This window comes from Pagrus pagrus (assembly GCF_965226575.1).
Source record: "Pagrus pagrus genome assembly, chromosome: 12".
NCBI lineage: Eukaryota > Metazoa > Chordata > Actinopteri > Spariformes > Sparidae > Pagrus > Pagrus pagrus.
The window spans coordinates 8,652,021-8,668,977 of record NC_140196.1 but is presented as its reverse complement, the minus strand read 5'-3'; the positions used below and the strand labels follow the sequence as shown (position 1 = coordinate 8,668,977).

Here is a 16,957-nt window from a genome sequence, read left to right as displayed (position 1 = left end):
CACAGAGGGAGAAAATGAAAAGCAAAACATGACGCATGAGGGCAGAACTTCAAAATAAATCATGAAATCACAGAGCCACAAACTCAAACTATGACACGGGGTGAATGTAAACAGCAGCAACCTGATGGTGCTGATGTGGTCGACATCTTCGCCTCTAAACTTTGACATATCGGAAACACTGTGCATCAACTTTGATGGTGTGAGCATCAATGAAATAAACACATCCAGTCTCCTCATCTCGTCCTCTGTCGGCAGCAGTGCAACAGCTTGACCTCGAATGCTGTGGTGGAGACGGGTCTCTGTAAAGATGTGGGCACAACAGTCTCTGATTTCCTATTGCTCGAGTTGGCGTGTAGAAAATAAAAAATAAAATATAAAACAGATTAAAAACAAAGATGTACCAAAGTTTAAAGGAGCTGCATCAGCATGCGCCAGATAAAGTGTTTTAACTTTCATAGTTGCTTATTTAGTCATGAATATTTAACGTAAGAGAGACATACTTTTTATTTGAAACCAAACTTTCAGGGACTTTGAGAAAAAGCACATTTAAGCACATTTGCAAGACTTGAAACAAGTTTCTCCTGCTATAGCTGCTCGATAACACCAATTACGTCCGTGCAAACCAAGCTGTTGCTTACGAAAGTCACATAAATGTAAGTGAGTGTGAAGTTACTTGAAGTTCCCAAAGTCTACTTTAGAGTGTAGTTTCATCACTTTCGCAAATAACAAACGATCTAAAATGTCACATTATTTGTATTCAGCTAGCTTGTTCACTGTTTGCACAAAATGATGATGCTCGCCGGATGCTTTGCCATCCATATTGTGTCATTTATCTGTCACCAGACAGTTTTCGATTTCTGCCCGAACGTTAATGCTTCACTGTCACGCTGACGTGCGACAGTGTTCCCATTGTCCATGTCCTGCGATGCTCACTTTACTGCTGACAGATAGCCAAAGAACAGAGATCAGAGGCTGTCGTGTCTACAAGAGTTAAGTGAAAACTCAATTGTCCTATCCTGTCCTTTCCGTCTGATGTCTCTCTTTTGTCTCTGCCTCTTTTGGATCCGTCTGTCTGACCTCCCTCTCTCCCTCCCTCTCTCCCCCACTCTGTCCGCTGTGCAGCCCTGTTTAATCTTATTCCTGTGGGTCTGAGAGTGGTGGCCATCCAGGGAGTGAAGAGTGGCTTCTACATTGCCATGAATGGCGAGGGCATGCTCTACAGCTCGGTAAGATATACAGTACAACCCCTCGCAGCGGTCGCACTGTTGGGTCGTGCACGTGTGTGTGTGTGTGTGTGTGTGAGAGCGCAATGTGTATATGTTCATTTACACGTGTTGTGTTTTGTTCAGTTTGTTGTCTCTTTTAATATCCCACTGCAGCAAAGACTCAGCCCTTCCAAACCCTTTCATCTCCGCTCCATTCGAGGGCTCTTCAGATGTGCCTTTGTGTTGCGCTGCAGCACTTATTCCCCCCCTTTGTTGTTGAAGCAGCACCGCGCATGTTTTACATTTAATTTGACATCAAGTTCAGTGCTCAGCCCTTTTTAAAACTGCTTCTTCTTCTTCTTCTTTTTTTTATTTTTATTTTTTTATTACGGGCTACTAATGGAGGCTCGTTATGTAGCGGGCGGCCATAAAACAGGATTTCCACTGAATTTCTTTGTCTTCTGATGCGAACGATGTTGCTTTGTTCAACTTTCATACTGATTTCTATTCAGGATTCTTGCTTTCATGGAAGGGTACACTGCAAAAGCATAATTTTTATACTGTACAATCTTGTTTCTGATATAAATCTCTCTTTCAGTAATCCATGGCCAATGAACTGCATCATCGTACAGTAAAAGTCTCGCGCTTGCTTTGAATAAAGAGGAATTATCTCAACACATTAGCGAAGATACTCCTTCGGGTGTAAAGAAAAAAGATCATCTCAAGAGTCAGTGGGGGAGTAAATATTGTGAGAAGGGATATTTTATTTGCAGTGTAAGATACGGGAAGCATATAGGCCGGTGTGGGTAGCAGATGCACGAACGGGGGTGGACACAGTCACAGATGTCAGCTGGAGGAAGCATTAAGTCGTAGCTGTTGCATCCAGGATGAAGATTTTCTCGGAGCACGTTTGTGGAAATGAGTTTGCAGTTGGTGAGAGCGAGTGTGAGAGAAAATGGGGTAGAGATATAGAGACAGGAAGATATCCCTAGTTGGCGTGGTTATGTAACTTTCAGTCTCATGGTTCCTAATCCAGTTAAAGATAGTGTTGCAGGAGGAAGACGAGGATGGGAGGGCTGCTGGGGCGGCCGTGTCATAAGCCAGACAGCGATGATTAATGTCTGGCAAGTTGCTGGAATTCACAAACTGCCCATCAAACTTTTCTTTTTTTTACCTCAAAATACTCATAAAATCCATGAAGGACACGGTGAAGCCAGGGTTAGTCACATTGCAACTTACATTTATTGATAAGGGAGAAGCTTTACTGCCAGGGACAGAAAGGCAACATTAAAAAATAGGCCAGATAAAGGGTGCACATGCTGCACCTTTTAAAAAAAATACAATAAAATGACAAGTTGGGTGGATTCAGTTGCCATTGTTTCAGAGAAACGAGCAGAACTTGAGCAGAACTCGGTGCCTGGGATGTATGAGCACTCGCAAGTTCAGAGAAGGACGTGTGATAAATGCGCAGGCTGTTATGACTCACCCAGGTAGACGGATTCATTCACAACTAAAGGCTCATAAACAAGTGCCCAATTCACAGGCCTGCTATGAGGCTTACAATAATCCTCCACCCACCTATCTACATCTAATTAAAGTTTAATTGTGCCCAGACAGCAGTCTTTTAATTTACTCCAAGTTTGGGGGACGCTGTACGACCCTCAGACACCCACCCCTTAATGAAATGATCATTTGTGCCAGACTCCACCATTATTAGCAACTGCACAAGTGATACAAGTGACAAACACTGCTCTCCGTTTATCATTTTAACCATCGTTTTTATGGGCGGAGGGACACGGGTTTTTTACCTTTCCATCACGGGGAGAGGGGATGTTTTTGCAGCAACATTCGAAAGGGCTATTTTTTTAATCACAGCCGCACAGAGAATGCAGTCTCCGGCCATATGGAGGAGGTCTGGTCTCTCAGATGTGAAGCATGGGAAATTAGCATGCATTGGTAAGCAGAATGCGGGTGGTAGGCCTGATCGCAGGGAGGCTTATGCGCCTTGGAGAGCCACAGAGAGCTCATAAAGAGGCTGAATGACCGTGGATGAAGGCGCACGTAGCCTCTTTCCCTCCCTGATTTCCATGTTTACCAGTTTGATTCACCGATGCAGATTATGTGGTGATGGACAGTGTGAGAAACTTGTTAAGTGTTTCCAGAGCACTGTAAAGGGGAACATTTCTACTCTTTATTCACACTTTTATGAGAGCTCTCGCGGTGCGATCACAGCCATAAAATAAGTCCTTCAATTTCATTCCTCATACTTACTCACATTTACTTTTATTGTTATTTGTCCAGGTCTTTATCTTTTTCCCCCCCCACCTCCTCCTCTGCTTATTCCCTTTTGCTCCCCTCTCTTTCTTCTTCAAGGTCCTCCCTTAAACTCTTTTGCCTCGCCGAACTAGAAAGTTTCTCGCTGCTTGTTTTGTTGTCTTGTTTGGTCTTCCTAACATCTGAGAGCAGAGATGCACACACAGCTCTCTCCCTCGCCCCCCCTCCAGGGAGATAATTACTGAGGGATATCCTCCCACGTCTCCAACGCTCCCTCGTCTTTTTTTTCTCTCCTTTTTTCCTCTCCCGGCTTCTTTTTGCGCTCGTCTTGTTAGCGAGGCGACGCGACAAGCTTTATCTTCTTTCAGATGATTCGGAGGAAGTTGTGTTGCGACACAACTTTGAGAAGCCTTTTATGGAGGTGTCAGGTAGACTTTTCTGTTTTAGTGATCAGTTGGCTATTACAGTTGATCAATTAAGTGGAGCCGATGTAGCCATGGGTGAGCAGGGTGATAATGCTTGTGTGGAGTGTTTAGCAATGAAGTGCGTGGGGGCTGAGCATCTACAATGAAGAGCTCCCTTCCATTATTTATAACACTTCTCAATATGACCTAGTTTACTGCACAGCAGTAACCACTGTTCTCTCTCTCCATCTCTGCCTGTCTCTCTCTGCTATCTATCTATCTGTCTATCTATCTATCTATCTATCTATCTATCTATCTATCTATCTATCTATCTGTCTATCCGTCTATCCGTCCATATATCTTTCTAATTTTACTGCTTCTTATCGAATCTTATTTACGTCAGAGAATAAAAATAATGTGTCGCAGTAAAGCCTTCACTGAAGGCCCTGAGGGAGAGAGTCTGTATGGAAGGTCAGCGAGAGCTTCGGATTTTGTTCAGAAGACAAATGACAGAAGGGCGTTTTTGTCAGTAGCCTCTCTGCCCTCTCTCCCACGTCTTGGTCTTTTTCTGTCTCCAGAACAAAAATCCTTATAAGAAGTTGTTGCAGTGTTGAATCAAAAACTTGTGAATTATGTGCCTGTGTATTGGCTGCACTGAGGCAGCAACTAGCCCGTATTAGGGCCCCCGACGCACCAGGCTGACGGTCAGCCATTGGCCAAAATCGAGGCCGCTGGTGAGCGTCCACGGCCCCTAGCTTTTTAAGAGGCGTCCTACCCTGTTAACACTTGAAAGCCCTTGAATCAGAGGTGGAGCCAGTTGATGAGGGAAATCACTCTGATTGCCTATTCAGCCAAGAAAATCAGTGCACAAGAAGAGAAATGGAAAAAAGAAAGGCAAAGCCTCTTGAGCGTGTCCATGATTTCTCCTATTCAGTGCAATTTCTTCTTATTTTTTGCCTCCACCATTTGAAACTTTTTATCAGACACGTTCTTGATCAGAAGTGGATACGCTGCGTTCCCTTTTTGAATGATGCATACCGTACAAACTAGTTGGCCGTCAGCTGTAGTCTTTGCGGTGCGTTCAAGGGCTTTTTGGTGAAGACACAGGCGATGCGAGTTGGCGTAACAGTCGGTCTTTTCGCCACTACTAAGTCCTTTAATTTTGCTTTGTTGTGTCTGGGCCCTTAGAGAATGTTTTCAGTTTATTGCTCAAGGCACTCCTGTATTCATATCTGTGCAAAATAGCCTCTACAGCAGGTGTTATCTCATCACTCTGTGCATGTTTGTTTTTATCTACCAATTATACCACACATTGCTATTCGGCACACTGTAATGATTCCCTAACACCCACCAATTGCCTGAATGCCAAAATACGGGGGATCCCTGGAGAGTTTTTAAAGGATTTTATATGATTATAAGTATATAATTCGGTTTTTTTTTAAGAAAAAAAAACCTCATTCATTACTGGTTGTAAAGTTGTATATTGCAATAATAATGTATGTTTATAGAGGCCCTCCAGCGTGCCCCATGGGACCCTTATTTCAAAGAGCATATGTACGCTAGTCTCGGGCAAGAGACAAATCATTTTTCTGTCTTGTCTTTTTTTTTGTCATGAATCACACACATGATGTTTGCGAAATCAAAGCATAATTTTGCAATTCAAGAAAGTCGCTGTCTGTCAGAAAAATAGTAAAGCGCAATTTAAAGCCGCTCAGTGAACTACAATCTTTCGTCTCACACAATATACAGAATGTCAACAACTACAATATGGCTGTCACCTTGCCACATTCAATTTCTGCCAGTGCAAGGGAGAAGTCTGGCCAAAAGGGACCGGCGCTACAAGTCCTTGCTGAGTGTTAAATGAGATGTCACTAACACGGCTGTTGGGTGCGTCGTCTTTCTAACTTTTAATTTCACAGTCAACAGTTTGTCATCGAACTGCAACTTAATTGATTTGAAAAATGATCTTTTAATCCGACAAACATCTCGTGTGTAAATCATGCCACAATTTAAACAGGATCAAAAAATGATTTGTCTCTCACCATTAACAATCCTCCTTTTTTCCCCTCTGAAATAAGGCCCCATGATATTTCACCATGAGGGGACTGTGATTCATTTTCTGTCAATTTACTAATTAATTATTTGACTAACTGTTTAAGCATTAGCGTTCTTGCGCATTAAGGCTGCATACGTGTGTGTCGACAGTGATAATTACCCTCTGGAGGTATAAAGAGGAAGTAAAGACGGCCAGGAAATGAGCAGGATGACGAATGCTGAGAGAAACTAACGCTGTTTTTTTTCTCCGGGACAATTGGAGCCATCAGTACGTGTTTGGGATTCGATTTTAGCCATTAACCATCGATGTCCTCTCTGGAGGAAGTTAAGGACAGAACAGAACCTTGTTTGAAAGTGATTGACTTTCAGAGTGAGACGGAGGAAAAGATAAACAGCGGGGAGGAGGGAGGCGAAGGGACAGAACAAGTGAGAAAGAGATTTTTTCAGTTTAAGTAATGTCTAGACGATCCCCGACCTGAATCTCTCCCAGAATAATAATGAGCTCGCCGGGACTTCCATGGCAGGCCTGGGATTCTCACCGAGGCCAAATCTCTCGGATACACCAGTGGCTCCGGCCCATATTTAAATGGAGGTCCCCCCCACCCCTCCTACCCCCCCAACCCCCGCCATATCCTTCACATCTTTATCCTGAAAGTCAAAGGACGCCTGTAGGCAGCAGCAGGGCTCCTATGCAAAGCCGGAGAGCCGGCTTCGTCCCCCGATGGAGCCGATATCTGATTTGGATTCGGGATACATTCAGCCCAGTTCTGTAGGCAACCCAGTTTCATATCTGTTACATCTTGCTTTCTTACTTCGTGTTTCATTTTTTACGCCCTGCCCTCTACAACCCACGGCCACCTCACTCACATCAGGGCATCGTGAGGGATTTTTGTCGTTGCACCTGGTCGTGTCTGACATTTTGTGGCAACAGGCCCCGGAATTAAAATCCCCGTAAATCCAGAGAAGCAGATGACACCGGCTATTACAAAATGATGGCTGACATAAAACTCGTGGGAGAACAGCATTACAAAGCGGTGTCCCGCAGTATGCACTGTCTCTATCAATCCCAGCCCGGTAGCTTTGTCCCATGTCGTATTCCTTTTTCTTCCTGTGTTTCCTGTTTTTGGAGAGGCCTCATGAATGTGTTAGGTCCATTTTTTTAAAATATCATTTGAAATGGCATTGTGTACATACAATGCATGGTTTTTTTCTGGCGTTAACACCACAACTAGTTGTTGTAACTGCCTGTTTCCATCACATCGGTTGATTTTATGTGCATTTCCAGCCAGCAGCTGATGTTTTCTACCCTTCTCTGCATCTTGTTTTCTCACGTCCGTCTTTTCTTTTTCCATGTTTTTCATGACTCACAATCACTGTAAATGTCTGTGGACCGGTTCATCGAGTCATTTCCTTTTTCCAAGACGTGCTCTTGGAGAATCACATCCGTCTATTTTAAACTTGCATTAGGTGCTTTAAATTCAGCTGACAGTCGGCTGAAATCGCTGTAAATTTCCCGTGTGCTGACGCTGCCGAAAACATTTATATTCTGTCCCAGGTTTCGTGGTGTTTGTTCACCGTGGTCTCAGGTGGTCCTCTGTGTTTATTTATCTTCAGCTCCCTACTGAGACCCCTGATGGTGGAGCAGCCTCACGTGCCCAGTTTCACTAACAAGTCCTTCGCCTTTCTCCTTCAGCTCACCATGGAATATAAATAGGCGTCCTTGTAATCAGTTTACCATCACTAACATGGCCCTGAAACGTGGCACGTCCTTTTTTTTAATTTTCCCTGTTTTGCGCCGCTAACAACTTTGGCTGATTATGTATTCCTGGCGGAGGAAGCGACAGGGTGAACCTGTTGGCGTGCATTTTAACGATGACAGCATGCGTGTTGCACTGAGACTGTGCGTGCCAGCGTCCCTCCGCCAATCTGTGCTTTCCCTTCCCTCCTGTGTGGTTCTGGTTCACGTGTGTCCATTAAGGAGATCTCATTAATCACGAGAGACTCTGACCCCCGTCTCTTCACCTCATATTTCCACTCAGTCATCCGCAAACAAGGTGCTCTGTCAAACACTTCAAAGTCACTTACATTCCACCCCTATCATTCCCGAGCCACAGTCAGGGTGCTTTCTAAACTGCTCCGAGCCCTTTCGGAGACAGTAACAGAGCGTCGTCCTTGTGGACAAATTTGGAGGGGATCCTACAGTGTGTCAGCACGGCAAATGTGAAGGATAGCAGAGCGCGCTTACGTGATTATGTGGGTGTGTACGTACGCGCGCGAGCTCGGCCCGATTCGGGCTCCAAACAGATGAAGGAGGCACAAAGCCTGCTGGTGTGAAATGTATCACTGTCTGCCCCCCCGCCCACTCGAACACATATGTTCGCACACAGCCAGACAGGCACGACGTGACCCCCAGTGCCCCGACAGAGAGAGAGATGTCTGCTGTTTGACAGTGTGTCGGCAGGCCCAGATAAACTCGGTCGCCAGCTCTCCACAGAGCTTGTCCTCCCTCCTGCTGACCAGCGAGACGTTTTCACACCGCCGACCATGTGACCTCACCTTGCCCGAGTCCTTTACACAGCCTGCTGTGCACTGCTGTGTCTTAAAATGGGCAGTCGCAAGCACTGAAGCTTAATCTGCTGAACTGTGTCAGGCCATGCCGGCACACACACTCTTTAAACGGCATTGTTTTCAATTCGGATTGGGAGTTTAAAGCTACACTAATCAATAGTTTTAAATGAAAAATTGATTAAATTACTACATGTTTGTGAAAGGTGTTGCTTATAGTGACAAACTCAGAGAATTATCATCCATATCTGAGTTCTCCTCAGCTTTACTTAACTTTGTAGCGTCCCTCAGTTCATTGATGAGATGACTTTTGTTGTGAATTGGTGCTATACAAATAAAAAATGGCTGATTGACTGAAATGACTGCAAAACTTCATTAGCAAGAGGGTGAGTAGATGATGACTGCATTTTCATTTTTGGGGTCAACTTATCCTTGACGTGACCCCGACTGTTTTGATTCACTCTCACAGCTTTCATCCACCCTGTTTCCATCTGCAGCAGGCAGCTGTTTTACTGCAAAATATCTCTGATTAATCCCCAGCACACTACCTGTTGGCACCAAACAGCAGAGAGACAAAGTTAAGTCTAGCCTGTGAATATAGTTGAGCATTTAGCAGTTAGACTAAAAAGATGGGTAATTTTCTCAGAAGTCGATGGAGACAAGATTTTAAATAAAAACTAATCTTGGTCTTCTTCTCCTGGATGTATAAATATGCTGTTTGTAAGAGGTTTGCCATAACAGCTGAATAAGGTGGTGATATGTCAGTGTTTTGTTGCGCATACTGCAGTCCTGCAAACAAATTTTCAGGGTCATTTCACCTGAATTACAAAAACACATTTCTCCATTTACCGCGAGTAGTATCTAAATGTACTGTAGATAGCTGAGGTGTAACCTGACCTAGATTTCTGCCTCAAACTCAGTACAGTGAAGATGAGCATTGGTGATTAAAGATATATGTAACATTTCTGCTTTAAAAATGTCTAAAAACAACAAGACCTTTGTTGTTTATTTTTTTTGAGTTGTGTACTTACATCATCCCAAAAGTTTACCAGAGAAATCGGTCATTTTGTGTTTCCCTCGGTCGCCTGTATCAACGTCAGATGATACGTCAGAGAGTGAGGAAGGAGGACGGCAAATGTGACTTGTCATAAAGTGTATAAAACTTTACCACATCTGTGGATATTTCTGCCTGAGTTGCATCAGATAGATTTTCATTAGCAACGGTGGTTGTTCGACAATGAAGACAACAACTCCCATGATCCAATGCTACTTCACAATGTCCTCGGATTAGGTCTTTTCTTTTTACAGTTTTGATTGAGAGACCCTGGGTGGCAGAAACAACATACTCTAGGTTTAAAACATTGCAAAACTACTAAACTACTGTATCAACAGCCATAGCCTGGAAGACATCAAATTTTAATGTTATTTTCTTTGCCTTTGAGCATCACAAATAAAAAAATGTAACCTCCATTGTATTGTAGTGGAAGCAGAAATTGTTTTGCAGGTTACTTTTTTTTGTAATTTGGTTGACCCAACCCTTTAACTTTATTTCTTTTAGCTTCTCCTTCATTATTTATTCATTCATTTTGTAAAATGCTCTCTCTCTCTCTCTCTCTCTCTCTCTCTCTCTCTCTCTCTCTCTCTCACACACACACACACACACACACACACACACACACACACAAACACATAAACTGTCACCTCCAGCGGGAAGCAGAATTGGGCTGTCAGTCAACTGGACAACCTTAAAAGGGCACAGCACCCTGCAGGAGATATTAATGAATGAAATACAGCACCGACACCAAACAACACACACACACACAAACCTCGCAAAGCCTGCCTAAACTGAGATGGCACAACATCCACCAAGCCAGCTGTTCCGCATCACCAGCATCTATTTTTGACACACACGACTTCCCCGCCCTTCAAACTGACTAGTTTTTAATTTAGCCTCGTTCAGTCAGGAAGCACTCAGACAAGGAGGACAGCAGGGACGAGGGGTAAAGGTGACGAGGTTTGGCATCTCAGCTTGTCAGCGCACGTTAATCAGCTCAGCTGCTTTATTAAGTTTAGATTAAGAAGTATTTTGCTGCCAATTCAAAAGTTGGTCCCACCATTGCCTTCTTTAGAATTAGCCACGTTTTTTTGCAATGGGTAACACTGTCTGGAGCATTGTTTCGTCTCGAGAGCGGGCATGGCAACAATCTGGCACCACACTCAGTCCTGACGGTGTATCCAATATCTGGTTCGTTCCATTTTTTTTCCTGTCATCCTCTCCACCTCCCGTGTGTCCCCTTGACTTTCTCCTTGACTCGCTGCTTTGATAATGAAGCAGAGAGATAAAAATCTTCCATTGTTCACCAATATTGCAATAAGGCTATCAGTCTCATTACTTGGATTTCCCAGGATGTGCGTGTGTGTGAGTGTGAATACAGTATGTTTACTGACCTTGGCAGTGTACACATGCTAGTTATGAGCGCCAATATTGGCAGAGTGAAAGAGACACAGCTTTCTTTTTTTCCCTCTCAAATGAGACTTCATTAAAAACCAACCGCCTGTTTATCGCTGCGTGTGTCTTTGATATTTGTGTGGATACAAAAATTGATTTTGTGTGTTCGCATGCATCGATTGATATGCGCTGTACGCCTTCCTTTAACGTGCCGGCCCACATGCGCATGCTGTATCTAAATCCCTGACTCCCATCTTTTTTTGCAGGAGATGTTCACGCCGGAGTGCAAGTTCAAGGAGTCCGTTTTCGAGAACTACTATGTGATCTACTCGTCCACTGTGTACCGGCAGCAGGAGTCAGGCCGGGCCTGGTTCCTCGGCCTCACCAAGGAGGGACAAGTCATGAAGGGCAACCGGGTCAAGAAAACAAAGCCCTCGTCACACTTTGTGCCCAGGCCCATTGAAGGTATGAGAAAAAGTGATCTTTTTAATGTGTGTTTGCTCCTTTTTGTGATTATGCATGTAGTATATATACTATACTAATGATATTTAAAACATTTAGATACAAAACAATTAAGAAAGACACTGAGAATATGTTTTAATTCTTGCATATTAAATGTTTCGGATTGCAGACGACAACGTACAGTAGTTTCATATATCATAATATCCTTCAGCCACAAGCAGAGTTCCTTAAAGACATTAGCTCGCAGTGACACAACTGTGCATTTATGCTGTGATGGATTATATCTGAAGCAAGTTTTAATGTCTCTGAACGTTCCATTATGGAAATTAGCAGAACAGAGGTTCCTCTGAAGATGGGGAGGAATAAAAAATTCATGGTATAGCTTGGAAAGGGTTGGCAGTAATTTTAAGTATACACATTCGCCATTAATAGGATAAAAAATGTCTGATAGAGTCTTTTAAATTCATAGGTCTAATATGTATAAAAAATAATACTGGAATCACATAAGATATAATAGGAACTGATGGCTTATTTATGGTTATAGTTTAGGAAATATGCTTATTCTTGTTTTTACAGAGAGTTAAAGGTGCAATGTGTTATATGTTGTAAGAAATTAATTAATGTGAATGTGAAGAAATAACAGTTTTGATGTTACATCAAAGATGTCTATGTATTGTTTTGCAGAGATATCTAGGAAAGTTAGCATGTTTAAGACTTAGCCCCAGCCCATCTTGTCTTGTGATACCACTTTGTACCCCAAGAAGTAATCAGCAAAGGAATAATTCTTACATCTATTTTCATGCAGGAAATACAACCGTACACCTTCAGAATTCAAGTTTATCTGTTTTACTGAAGTAACAAAACAAACTGACTAGTAAGAGTCCTGGCTGGAGCCGCTGTAAATCGCCTCCATACTGTATCCCCTGTTGGTAAACTGATCCCTGTACACTCCTGAGGCTGTGTTCATGCCAATTCTGATGTCTAGCCATGTTCTCTGGGAGGCTAACTGAGCTAAATGTGCTAATTATGCTAATTATTGATTTTCTTTCCACATTGCACCTCTAAAAAAAATGAGAACTGACATTATCAGTACCACTCGTATGTTTGTATTCTAAATATGAGGTACAACCAGCAGCTGGATGGGTTAGCATTAGCATAACATCGTAAAACAATTAGTTTGGCTCTGTCCAAAGGTAGAAGACAATCCACCTACCAGCACCTCTAAACGTCACCTATACAGATTGCATTGATTAAAACCTTGTAAAGATGAGGTGTAGAAACACGAAGTTATGATTTTATCACTTTTTACTCTACATTTAGGTTTTTGAACAAATCAAGCTAACTAGATATAACAGATGCATTATTATAGGGGCACTGGAGCAGAATGCAATGAAATTTTGGCTAATAGCAGTAGCATCATATTAATCATAGACTTACAAGAGTGGTATCGATTTACTCATCTAACTCTCAGCGAAAAATCAAATAAGTGTATTTCCAGAAACGCCAAAGTATTTTATTAAAGTCTATTGTTTTGTTTGTTTTCCAAGTACCGAGCCTCAAGAGGAATACACTCACATACACACATCAAAAGTTTATTTGAATATCATGGGGTTTTTTTTGTGAGAGCAGTGTTGGATATTATCATAAAAACTTTTTAAGCAATGTGATAAAAGAAAAGTGCTGACATACCCTAATTCCCTGTCTTATCCCTCCCAGCCTGGTATTATTGTCCCTCCAGCCTCACACCTGACCTTGTCTCTGTCTTCACATCCATCTCTTCAATCTGCTCTCCATTGTCCCCCTTCTGAGCTCCTCCTCCCTTTGTCCTCTCCTCTTCTCTCCCTCCATCTCCTTTTGCCTCTCTTTACACCTCCGCTGCAGTTTGTATGTACAGGGAGCCGTCACTGCATGAGATAGAGGACAAGCACCGCTCCAGGAAGAGCTCAGGGACTCCCACCATGAACGGAGGGAAAGCTGTCAATCAGGACTCCACATAGCAGCGGGGGGAGGGGCTTCCAGCGGGGGGGAGTGGCCTCGTCCTGACTCAGGGGGGAGGGGCCCTAGGAAAACTCAACGCCCCCCTAAAACACGCACCACCATCCCCTCTGATTTAAAAAGGAAGAGGGCGTTGCGAAGACGACGACGACGACGACGACGATGAGGAGCTATTACTGTACACCCAAGACAACAAAAACAAAACTGAACTCTTGCCTGTGAAAACCTTTTAGATGAATTAATATGAAACCAGAGGATATATATATATATATATGGAGAAAAAAAAAAAACATTTTCAATCAGGACTTGACCAACATTTTATGCAAAAAAAAGAGAAAAAGCTGTGATAAATAAACAAAGGAATGGTGGTCTCTCTTCACACAAATGCGAATATTTATCATTTCCAATTTATGCTGTGAAAAACAAGCTTTAATACATGTTCAATTTTCATACATTGGTTTCTTTTTTCTAAATGCTATTGCACTCTCATATGCTTTATTGTGTTATTGTTGTCGGTAATAACTATAACATCATCATCATCATCATCATCACCATCATAACTAATCTGTTGATCTTTACCATCCCAGTTACTACCACGGTAATCCTGGCTTGTTTTTGTTTCTGAGACGAAAGGAAGTAGTTTTTATTTTTCAATTACTCTTTATGTTTTTTTTCTCTCATAGTTTGATCTTGAATGCACTGTCGCACTACCTGCTCTGGTGTGAGGGTAAGACTGAATGTATTTGAGAGTTCTCTGTGTTGGACTCCAATAGAAAACAGAGTGCTTTGGGGTGGGATGTAATTTACTCAGGTGTGTACTGTAAGTGTAACTAACGTGACTAAGACAGATAGGGCTGTTTCAAATGTTCTAACGTGAACTTCCCCTATGTTGTTCTGCCACGACAGGACGGGACTGACACAAGCAATATAATAGAGAGCAGTTTAGTATGTCTCTAAAAAATAGTAATAACAAAAGCTGACAATGCATCTCCGTGTTCGTCAGCAGGGAGGTCCGACGAAGAAAGTTGTAAAAGTAAGTCCAAATCGAAGGTTTTGATATAGCTTCAATATACTCTTAACATTTGGATTATTAGGTTTTAAGCTAAGAGATGTCCAAACTTGTCAACAATGGCAAAGATTCTCTCCCAAAGCTGAGAGGAAGATGACGACCAGCATCAGCACTATGAGCCATGGCCTAGAAACGGTCACTTCACATTTTGCACCTCAAGAAACACAGATCAGTTTCTCTGCTGTTAGCTAGGCTACAACAACAGCTCTCAAAATATAACTATATAACAGTATTCAGGCTTTTGAACTATACGGACAAATCATGAAATAATCCTTGATAAACGACTTGTGCTGTGTGTGTTTTTTTAAAGCGAGAGTAAGGATGGGAAGTTGTTCGGCGAGCCTGGCAGTGAAGATACGTGTTGACTGGTTTTCAAGAACTGTTTCTGTTACTTTCATTGTGAAGGAGATTTCAAAACACTGGTGGACAGGGTGCCTGACTGTTTAATAATCCGCTGACCTGACTTGTTGATGATTTCCATGTGAGGTCGGAATCATTAAGGGTTTTCCTTCACAATGTGAGCAGCAACGTCTCATTGAGGAACCGGTTCATCTGGATTTAGCCAGGTTGGGTCGAGGGTGTGTTGCCATCTTGGTTTCTCTGACATGGTAATCCATACAGTCTCCGTCCCCACTGGTTTTATGACCCATGAAATGAGCCATTTGCTGCATTGTGGAGGAAAGCTTCTCTTTCATAAATCAACATGCTGACAGGGCTGTATAAACAAGGTGAATTGACTGGTACACCGCGTACGCCGTGTACGCCACATAGCTCATTCCTAATCCCCAATTAGTTTGTCTAACTCAGGAAGTCCTACACTTGTTCCGCGAATGGGGCCAGACATAAAGGCTGGCCGCTCGTTGTCCAGCACCCGTTGCACAAAGCCTGGCCACTGGTGTGGGGTTTAAGGAGATTGGGATGGGGTCGATGGGGATTTTATCATTAAAGGTGGTGTACAGCTAAGCTGAGCCAGTCTAGGAGGGATGAAAAGGAGCTGAGACAAAAGCATGAACATCGCATGACTGTAAAAGTTGATGTAAGCGTGAGGAGAGAGAATGTGGGGAGAAAAGGTACCAAACTTTTTTATGCAACGTTTTAGAGAGTTTATACATCTCTTTCTCTAGAGAGTCGGTGGTATGTACAGTAAATAGCACACATTCAGTTGCACAGAGCAAATCGCAGTGATATATCATTTATATATCATCTAGGAAGGGTCTTCCACCTAGGGCCCGGGTCCATAGCCAGTGCGAGTTACCTGCAAGAGCTAACGGTAGATTAGTTCGACTTCCACGGCACCTGCATCATAACACTGACACATACAGTATATTAGACGTGACACTGAAAGTCAGCAGGCAAGACCAGCATATCTAGGTATCTTTTTATAGAGGTTTATATTGGTGCAAATGGGATACATGTGGACTTAAAGCAATGCATGAAATCGGATGTACTCGATGTCAACAGTTGACAGTAGAATGAGAGGATTTGAGAAAAAGGGATGCCTAAAGCGAGGAGGTAAAAATAGCTGATGTGAGAAAGCCGTAAAGGAGAGCACTTTTCGGGGGGGGGGGGGGGGACTATTGATGTATGAAAGGGTGAGAAAAGGCTTTGGTTGTATGTGATCTTAAGTATAATTTATTGTTTCTTTGTTTGCAGATGATTTCACTGCATCGGAACACGCTCATATATGCATTATGAATTGTGAGATGAAATAAAAAAACAAAAAATATGCATTGATATTAAAAATCAGAATGAAGTTAGTGATTGTTTAAGAATAAAGACTATGTTATCAAAAGCTTGCACCTACGCAGTGATTGATTCAATGTGTTGCTGATCATGACTGACGGCTGTTGTGTCTGTCTTCTTCTTTTTATTTATTGATGTCACTCATCGCAAACAACAAGAGAAAGCCGCAGACAAAACTACATCCATCAACGTGGGGTTTTTATGCAGCGGTTCGCATCCAGAAAATCCAATCCGTTTCCTCTATCAATTCACCGGGGGTGATTTATCTCCTCGCTAGCCCCTAAATCCGTTGTGTCATTTTGGGATGGCGCTCCTTCGCCCTTAATTCTCCCGTTGTCATGGAAACAGACCTTCCGTGCCGTCTGCAAGGAGAATGAGGAGGAAGAAGAGGAGGAGGAGGAGGAGGAGGAGGATGAAGGCTCCCCTGACTTTCAGGACGTGGCTTGTCTTCTCTCCCGCTGATGGCTGCAGCACAGAGAGTTGGAGGAGGGAGGGGAGGGGAGGCTGGCATGTTCTCTTTTTTTCTGTTTCAGCGTTTCACTATGTTGCGCTAAACAGCTGAAAAGTGTGCCGCGCTGCAACCTGGAAGACTAATGCATCGATGCACCCGATAAGATGGGGAAAGACGGGGTGATGGAGGGAGAAGGGCGACAAAAAGATAGAAAGTTAAAGGCAAATATAAAGGGGACAAGCTAGACGAAAGTTCTCCATCTAATGTGTTTCATGGAAATCCATC

General features: G+C 42.9%; 1 protein-coding gene across 4 annotated transcripts in view; it reads left to right on the top strand.

Annotated features, from left to right (window-relative positions):
- fgf12a (fibroblast growth factor 12a) overlaps nucleotides 1–16,264 on the top strand; it is a 33,759-nt gene extending 17,495 nt beyond the window's left edge. For 3 of the 4 annotated variants that reach the window (XM_084370161.1, XM_084370160.1, XM_084370158.1), the window contains 3 exons: nucleotides 1,123–1,226; nucleotides 11,219–11,417; nucleotides 13,296–16,264. In XM_084370161.1, the coding sequence (XP_084226287.1) occupies nucleotides 1,123–1,226; nucleotides 11,219–11,417; nucleotides 13,296–13,411 (419 nt within the window). In that variant the 3' untranslated portion in view covers nucleotides 13,412–16,264. The other variant, XM_084370159.1, reaches the window with a different exon arrangement.
- The last annotated feature ends 693 nt before the right edge of the window (nucleotides 16,265–16,957 follow it).